This window comes from Triticum aestivum, chromosome 6B, assembly GCF_018294505.1.
Source record: "Triticum aestivum cultivar Chinese Spring chromosome 6B, IWGSC CS RefSeq v2.1, whole genome shotgun sequence".
Taxonomy (NCBI): domain Eukaryota; kingdom Viridiplantae; phylum Streptophyta; class Magnoliopsida; order Poales; family Poaceae; genus Triticum; species Triticum aestivum.
This window is the reverse complement of record NC_057810.1, coordinates 721,493,649-721,502,842: the sequence shown is the minus strand read 5'-3', so window position 1 is coordinate 721,502,842 and position 9,194 is coordinate 721,493,649. Positions and strand designations below refer to the sequence as shown.

The 9,194-nt window shown below is 48.7% G+C and overlaps 1 protein-coding gene across 1 annotated transcript; it reads right to left on the bottom strand.

The window, feature by feature from the left end:
• Nucleotides 1–2,141: 2,141 nt before the first annotated feature.
• Nucleotides 2,142–3,460, bottom strand: LOC123140018 (xyloglucan endotransglycosylase/hydrolase protein 8). Its single transcript, XM_044559749.1, has 2 exons — nucleotides 2,963–3,460; nucleotides 2,142–2,866 (listed from the first exon to the last, which is right to left on the bottom strand). Exons 1-2 carry the CDS (start codon nucleotides 3,254–3,256, stop codon nucleotides 2,285–2,287), a joined length of 876 nt encoding a protein of 291 aa, XP_044415684.1. The 5' UTR covers nucleotides 3,257–3,460; the 3' UTR covers nucleotides 2,142–2,284.
• Nucleotides 3,461–9,194: the final 5,734 nt, after the last annotated feature.

Sequence of the window (9,194 nt, the reverse complement as noted above, 5' to 3'; positions counted from 1 at the left end):
GACAGCTTGGCCTGCCGCTCCAAGGCAGGCCGCACAGGGAAATCCGTCGAGGCCATAGAGCCAGCAGGAGCAGCAACAATCGATGCCCAAGAATCACGACAAAACGTCTTCGGGAGGGGCGAGGCTTCTTTCTGGACCTTGCGAGGAGCTAGAGCTTGTTGGTGCCCGGGGAGGCGTGGCAACAGTGACACGGTAGGGCTTCCCAAAAAGCTGAGGGGACGCCAGGGATTGCGGCACTCACGTGCTCGATGACCATTCTCAAGGCACCGAGAACACCTAAAAAGATCTCGACAAACCGCTACACGGTGACCAGGAAGGAGGCATCTGCAACATCTACCACGAAGCCAAGCAGGGACAGGACGGGAAGCCAATGCAGGGACCAGAGAGTCTAGGCGTTGCATGTGTCGCCGCGGCAGCACCTCCTGCCAATCTCCGCACGCATCCGCATCACACGTCACACCCGACTGAGTAGCCGGAACTGGGTATTTGGCAGCCGGCGGTGGCGTCCGCGGGGCTATTTCATCATCATCTTCGTCGTGAGTAAGGGAGCTCCATGAAACATATCGCTCCGGGTCCAGACCCGATGCAGTGCCGACAGGTGTTGAGGACGGCGTCACTTCCACAGTACTCGAGGTCGATGTAGCTCAGCCAGCAGCAGTTGTAGATGGCGCTTCAGCAGCAGCAGCCGGTGGTGACGACGGGGCTTCCGCAGGGCCCAAGGACGACGTAGCAGCACCGGCAATAGCCCGGGACGGCTCACACGCACCCACAGTAGCAGTCGGGGTTGACTGCGTGGCGCAGGCAGAAGTGGCGTCACCAGAGCCCGTGGACGGGAGACACACAAGCCGCAGCGGCGGCTGGGACCCAAGCCCGCCATCCATCAGGCCAGGGGCACGGGGATCCGGAGCAGCACACTCTATGCCCAGGGTGGACACTGCGGCGACGCCGGGCAGGGGAGGATGCGCCGCCGGAGATGCTGCCACAACCGGCCTCAGCGGGAGTCCCATGCCGGCGCGGGACAAGCGGCCACCAGCTGCGGGGTCGGCCTTGCGGGAGGCAAGAGCAGCCGCGGCCATCGCGGCGGCAGCAGTCGACGCGGTCGACGGGGTCGAAGAAGATGAGGCGGACGCGACTGCCATGGGCAGCACCTTGAGAGCCTTGAGGGGAGAAGGAGTGCACCAGAGAGAGGACGCGGAGAGCTGCTCGGATCTGGTCGCGGCGGTTGAAATGGCGGCCGGAGGGAGGAGATCAAGGCGGCGCCGCCGGCCGCGGGCGCTGGGTCGCGGGAGCCATCGCGGGCGCTGCTAGATACTAGCTTCGCTTTTCTAGGCTACTACTATCATGTTCCGTGTGGCCCCAGCCAGCCAGTTTTGACGACGCATGGCGTTGGCATTACAGTTTTGAAACACAAACTGCATGCTGGTAGTCGTCGCACACGTATATACATACAGACATACTCCCTCCGTTCGGAATTACTTGTCTCGAAAATAAATGTATCTAGAACTAAAACACATCTAGATACATCCATTTCCGCGACAAGTAATTCCGAACGAAGTGAGTACATGATTTCTGTAATCGAAACCAATTATCATCCTATCCTATCCCGGTACTCTCGGTGCTACTCCCTTCACCGGTGCAAGGACGAGAACCACCTTCAGGCCTAGTGTTAGCCGTGTCAGTGTGCAATGCAAGTGACGAACATTGTTGGTTAATTGCTCTTTAATTTTGTACTAGTACTGGAGAGTACCGGGAGAGGTAGATCGGACAATGGGCGCCACTCAAGTAGTACTACAGCATGTGCCATCACTCAATGCGCACCCACCGTCGCTTGTGTGCTTCCTTCCGTCCACTCAACAACCATATAACTATAATTTGCTTGCAAGAATCCATCGTTATTATCTTTCTTGTAACAAAAAGTCAGAAACGCATCCATACAAGGCTCTTTTTTCTCTCTGGAGCCAACATGCATGTAGACACACTGACACCCAAGACAAAATGTCAACACATATCAACCAAAATATTAACTATACGCATACCGCCCTTTTCCTCCCACTTTCTTCACATTTCTTCTAAACAATTATTAAAGGTGGCAAAAATGAATGTACACGAAGAGAAGAAAAGAAAAATGGCACAGGTTTATGTAAGGTAAGGTAAGATGGGATGAACAAGACGAACAATCGATTGAACTGTAGTGGAGTAGCAAGGAAGGAAGAAATTAATCAATGAAATCTCGGCTCCGAGGTGTACTGCTAGCTAGTGCTGCTACCACTGAATCATCAATCGCTCATAGGTCGCGTCCGCACTCGCCGGGGAAGCCCTTGGGGAACCTCCAGCCGTCGGCGCAGTAGTTGTAGGAGAGGCAGTTGCGCTCGGCCCAGGCCACGGTCTTGAGCTCCTCCTCGCCGAGCTCGCGGCGCATCCAGGCGTCGCTGCCGGCGGGGCAGGAGGTCTTGTTGGTGGCCTTGTCGTGGACGCAGCCGTTGGCGTGGTAGGCCTTGTAGGGGACGACGAAGGGGGCGTGGCGCCAGTGGATCTTGACGGTGCCGTGCTGCGTGGCCCAGTAGCTGCCGTCCCACAGCGTGGCGTGCACCGTCATGGGGCGGCTGGAGGGGAAGGGCAGGCCGTCGTACTTCTTGAAGGTGCGCACGGGCACGCCGTCGACCTCGAAGATGATGTTCTTGGGGTTCCAGGTGATCTTGTAGGTGTGGAAGTCGGCGGAGGGGTCGAACCAGAGGTAGAACTGGTGCTCCTTCTTGCCGTCGCCGCTGGCCCACACGTTGGTGTTCATCACGTAGGGGTCGCCGCTGGAGTTGCCCATGAACTCGATGTCGATCTCGTCGTGGGTCGCGCTCTCGCCGGAGGTCAGCTGCACCACAGCTCCATTCTCCATTTTATTTAGCAACGAGAGAAAGAAGAAGACACCAAAGAAGGAAGGAAGATGAGGATGAGATGGCTGACGTACGTAGAAGGAGGTGACGGTGCCGGCGGAGTTGCCGTCGACGAGCTTCATCTTGACCTCGAACTCGCCGAAGAGGTACTTGGCCTTGGACTTGAAGCCGGAGCCGGACTCCTGGTCGAGCTCCAGCGAGAACTCCTGCCCCTTGTCCTCGCCGTCGTCCCGGTACCCGATGTGGTCGCGGTCGCCGATCGCCTCGAACTGGTCGTCGAAGTCGGCCCTGGCCCCCGTGAGGAGGAAGCTCACGGCGGCGAGTGCTACCGCCAGCACGGCGAGGAGGGCCGACGACCTAGCCGCCATGGTCGCTGCTGCTGCTACTCTGCTGTGCTGCGCGAGCTGGTACAGAGGGTGTCAGTGTGCTGTTCCCCTTTTAGGCTGATGATTTCTTGGTTAGATGCTCTCGCGTGGGCTGGGCTGGTGGTGAACTGGCGGTGGGGCGGCGTCACGGCAGCGTCTTCGATAATGCGGCCGGCGCGCGCACATGGTTCGTGTCGGCTGCCTGGCCGGGCCCGTCCATTCATGTTTTGGAATCACGCAGCTGGCCGTTATACTTATCGCCACCGGTGACTACACTACACTCGGCGCCATCAGATGAGACGGTGGCGCGCTGCCTCGCTGGCCAGTGGCCACCAACCGAGCCGTTTCACAAGGGAAGGGACCTGACCGAGGCCAAGGACTCGGCTCCGCGACAGCATCTCCACAGCTAGCCTAAAAATGAATCGGATACCACCAAAAAGCAAAACTGAAAGCTTTTTATCAACAACAAAAAAAGGACCCTGATAAGTCCCAAACATTCGGATTTTATCCATGACAAACCGAATGTTTTTTATGATAATGTTAATTGACACGAGGATGGCAAATTTAGTTGCCATGTATGTATGACACTTTTCTATGAAAAGACAAACCGAGGACAGAATTGCCATCCATATCAATTAAACTTGTCGCCCTCGCATCTACGGAAGTTGTTATAGAAAAAGTTCCGTTTGCTATGGGCGAATTCGAACCCTTAGGATTTGTCTTTTTCAAAAAAAGGCCTCAACAGCTAACCTAAATCTTTGTAAGGAGAAGAACAATGGATCCTATTTGACGCACAGGTCAATGGATAGGGAGGTGACGTGTATCCCTGTCAGTGCCCATAGTTACGATTGGGCCAACCACCTAGCAACAACCCCTTCCCGGTTTTGGGAAGGTTCTAGGCATTTTTTTCCTGTGTTTTCTTTTGGTTTTTTCTACTTTTGTCATTTCCATTTTCTTTTATTTTCCCCTTTTTCTATTTTCTTCACAATTTCATGAACTTTTTCGTAAATTATGAACATTTATTGAGTTCGTGAACATTATTCAGAATTTTTTATTTTGTTTCCAAATTAGCTAACAATTTTTCAAATTTGCAAACAGTATTCAATTTCATCAGTTATTTTATCTATTTCGCAAACATTTATTGAAATTGAGGAAATTATCCAATTTCACAAACATTTGCTTTTCAAATTTGTGAAGATTTTTTTAAATCATCAATATTCTTAAAATTCATATTTTTTTTGATTTCATGAATATTTTTGTATTCACTATTGGTTTTGGAATCACAAACATTTATTAAATTCACAATTATTTTTCAAACTGCAATTTTTTGAATATTGAACTGCTTCATATTTTTTAATACAAAAACTGCTTTGGAAATCATGAACATTTTCAAATTTGTGAGAAGATTTTGTATTCATGAACAATTTTACAAACAGTGACCAATTTATGAATCAGGAAGATTCTTTTTCAAGGAATATTTTTGAATTTTGTGAAAAAATATAATTCTTCAACATTTTTCGAAATTCTGAACATTTTATGAATTCACGGAAACTTTACAAATGAATATTTGAATATTTTTGAAACCAAGATCATTTCTAAAATCCTAAACATAATTTGAAATCCATGAACCTTTTCAAATGCTGAACATTCATTGAATTCTTTTTTAAAAAAGGAACAATAAAAAATAGAGAATGTGTGCTCCCGCACTGTCTCGGCCCACTTAGCTGGAACTTGCTACCTGGAGGTGTGCAATTGCATCATATCCACGGCGTGGATCGCGAAATAGTAGGTGCTCTTGACGAAATCCGTCTGCAATATCCAAACTTGAGTGGGTTCCGTCGTTGCGGTATGCGGGTCCAAACTGAACACAGTAGGTTGTCATCCTGTGGCAAGCCTATTGTGTTGGGTGAGACCTCCTATTTTGCCACCCATGGAGTCAATTTTTTCTTAGAGAGCCCATGGAGTCAAAATAGTTAAGAAAAAACAGAATCTCGTGCATGTGGGCTAGCGCAGCTCGACACTGAACGTTCATCCGGATTCTGTGAGATTTTTTCCTTAGGTCTCTTCTGCTCGCTCTGATTTAATTTGGTTTATTTATTTTCTCTAAAAATAGAAGTGAGCAATTTTTTATTTCCAAAAACATTTTAGAACAATGTGTATATGCTTTTTAATGTATGAGTACTTTACATAATTGAAGAAGATTTTTTTAAATATGTTGACCATTCAAAACTAGGCTGACGTCTTTCACACTATAGATTTAAAAGACATTTGGACGAGAACATCTTAAACTTCTTTAAACACTTTTGAAAAATATATATTCATCATGTATTTAAAACAACATCCATGTGTATTGATTTTTTTAGATCAGGCAGCCAAAAAATATTTAGCATGCACTTTCAAAATCTATTTTAACTGCAAATATTTTAGTTGCAAATAAATATATTTATGGAATTAAAATAAAAAAGAAAGTTAAAAACCGAGATGAAAAATAGAGGGATAACAAACAAAAAATCTGAAGAAAAAATAAAATGAGAAGGAAAACTGGAAAAGAAAAGGAAAAGAAAAAGAGAGAAGTGGTTGAATAACGAAAAAACCCAAAAGACAAAAAAAGATGAACTGAAATTTGAGCAGTAGCGGAAACAGGATGAACGCCAAAATTGGGCGGGCCAAGTTGCTAGGCCCATGTGTGTTTGCGTTGCCATTAGAACAACTCAACGAGCTCGCCCAAAACCGTTTTGTAAAAGTCGTTTTATGGGATGTCTGTATAATTTACGAACTTTTCTAGTTTCTGTTAATATCTTCCTGCAAAATATTTTATTCTTTTATTAGACCAGGCCTAGGGCCTGCAAGTCAGTGTCACATTCCGACAAGTTTTTACGGGATCCTGTAAAATGTTGCCGGGCTTATGGAAGCTGCTAGAGGCCTTTTGTTGTCCCAACTTCCTGGAAAAGGATAGTTTGTTAGGGATACGGGAGCTATTGGAGTTGCTCTTCGACGCAGCAAGCAGTCCTAAAAGAAACATAAGATGCAAGGGCGCAAAATCATATAGAAAATTGAGATCGCTAGTTAGGGGTACACTTTGCAAAAGTCACTCCCACATTCTCACGGGTTGACAAGTGACGCACTACATGTGCTCTGCTTGTCGCAACCTGGGAGTTTTTTTTTCTTAGATCCATTTCATTCAAAATGTTTTATCTTTTAAACGGAAGCAAAAGAAAATATGAGTTTTTTTTTCCTTTTGTGGAAGCAAATCTATACTCCACGAGAAGCAAATTGTTCCTCCCATGAAAGATTTTTTTTCTCTTTTCAAGAGACATAACTGTGCCTCTCACAGAAGCAATCTGTGCCTCTCGTCAAAAAAAAAAACGAGTTTTTTTCCTTTTCAGAGAGACATAAGCAGAAGCAGATTTGTGTCTCCTGGTTTAAAAAAGAGAACATTTTTTCCTTTTTTGAGAGGCACACGCGGAAACAAATATGTACCTCCATGAGAAGCCAATCCGCGTCTCGCATCGATGAAAAACCACGTTTTTCTGCGCATTTTTCACCAAAACCTTAAAACCCTGGGAAAACTCATCTAAAACCCGAAAACACATAAAAAAATTAAAAATTATCTCAAAAACGGCGGGGCAGGTACGCAGGTAGCCTTGCGCCTAAAAGAAAAGGTACGCAAATAGCAGTACTAGTATAAGATTAGAGAACATTAACCAATGTTCCTCACTTGCACACCGGTAACACTAGGCCTGAAGAGTGTTTCTCTCGTCCTTGCCAGTGAAGTCACCTTGATTTCGTTTGCCGATCAGCCCGAGCTGCATAGGATAATGGCTTCGATTGAAAAAAAAAGATGGTCTGTTTATACGTGTGCGACGACTACCAGCTATGTGATGTCCAAACTGTAATGTCACATTGTCAAAATTGGCTGGCTGTATTTGCTGCTGTGGTGGCTCTGAAATTCGAAAGGGTGCACCCATGTGCCAGGAACAAGGCCACATGCTGGCTGCACATGGAGCCTTCTCTCATGTCGTGTGCTACTACTAGTACGTTTCTGAATGCGTTCCTGTGACTCGTTTGTGCCTTTGCCACGAGACGCGTGAGACGGCTCTTTCGCGCCTACTCGACTCGACTCTGAACCCAGCAGAGAAACCGATGTGGCTCCGCTGGATTTTCTTCAGTCCGATGTTTGCGTAACTACCCGCTATTTCGGCGCTTAGAGCATCTCCAATGGCCGCCTCAAACGACGCGCGGGGTAAACCTAGCTTTTAGCGCGCGGGTGGCGGTTTGCCGCACTCCAGCGACCGCGGGAAACAAGCGCGCGCGAAAAGGCGCCAGCTCGCGCGCAAGATTTAGCGCGCCGCTTCGCGCGCGCCTATAAAAGTGCTGCGCGCGCCACGCGCCTTCTCCACGTTTCCTCTTCTCCTCTTTCTCTCCCTCTCTGCCACGCACCGCTCCAGCGCCCCGCCATCGATGCGCCGCCATGCCGCCGCGCCGTCGAGGAGCGTCCGGCTACCGCGGCGTCCGCCTGCGCCCCAACGGCAGCTACTCCGCGGAGATACGCTCCGGCGAACTCCGGCTCGGCCTCGGCACGTACGGGACGGCGCACATGGCCGCCAGCGCGTACGACGCGGCGGCGTGGCGCCTAGGCCGGCCGCGCGGCCAGATGAACTTCTAAGATGTGTACACGCTCCAGCAAGCGCTCAACTTCGCCCCTCTGCCTCGTTTGAACACGGCGGAAGACCGTGCGGAGCACGCCGAGCGGTAACACCGCCTCCTTGTCGCCCAGGAGGACGAGCGGGTCATGGCGGAGTGGCGCCAGCGCCACCCGAAGGACGTCGCCTACGAGCAGGCCTACTGGGCAAGGCGCCGCGAAGAGGACACGCGAAGGCGCCACGCGACGCGGTTGGACAAGCGTCAGCCGAAGGCGTTGGCAAATGCGCAGTCCGACCTCGTTGCAGCAGGTGGACAGTCGTTCTTCACGCCGAACGATGAGCGGTGGCTGGACATCTGGCTAACTACCTCGGACGACACCGCCAAGGATGATAGTGGTGATGATGATAGCGACTTAGAGTAGTTTTTTTAATGCAATCTATGTTTTTTATCGTTTGTCGTTTTTATTTATTATGCAATCTATGTTTCGGATGTAAAATACCTTTGTATCGTTTAAAATCTATGCAATCTATCTAGTTTTTTTAAAATTTCTGCTTTCAATGCCTACATTTCTAGTTTGTAGAACGAGCGCGCGCGCTGCATTTTTTGCACGCTGCTGGAGCGGCGCGCGTGCGCTGCATTTTAGCGCGGCTGCTGGAGCGGGCGCAGCGCGCCGCGCCAAACCAGGCGATGGGCGCGCGCTAAAGCTGTTTTTTGCGCGCGCCGCGTTCGGCGTCGGTTGGAGATGCTCTTATCAATCTGATTCAGTCGCCCCAACCCCCTCGTAGCGACAATTTTTTTTTTTTTGCGGTTGAAACTTTGTATTACTTAAATGATAATGTCACGGTAGCTGGCTTTCAAAGTTGTGCTTCAGAGTTCCAAGCTTGAAGCTATGGCAGTATGTTGACATTCTAATGCCACCGATTTTTCCTAGAGTAAATACCAATTTGTTGCCAGGGATTATGTTATGAGAATGACTAGTGCGGAACCAAAGTACCCGCATGTGAATAAAAGTGAGGTGAAAAGTGGTCTTGAAAAGGAAAAAGTCTAAAATAAACCTTAAACTTGTAGGAGAAAGATAAATCAAATCCTGAACTTTGAATCCCTGAAATTAGCACACCGAATTCTTTGATCCCGGTCTATTTTAAACCTTAAGCGTGCAGCCAAACAAGGATTGTTGATTGAACCCGGGATAGTTGGTTGCGCTAGACGCTACTAGGCCGGCCCACCAGGCATGTACTTGTCAAAAAAAAAAAAACCAGGCATGTGACACACAACTTAATAAAAATAAAAATACAAA

Bases quoted from the DNA above. Each gene is read 5' to 3' on its own strand.
- LOC123140018 (XM_044559749.1), bottom strand. From the start codon at position 3,256: ATGGCGGCTAGGTCGTCGGCCCTCCTCGCCGTGCTGGCGGTAGCACTC. The intron at 2,867-2,962 runs GTACGTCAGCCA...GCTGTGGTGCAG, and splicing joins GCACCGTCACCTCCTTCTAC to CTGACCTCCGGCGAGAGCGC.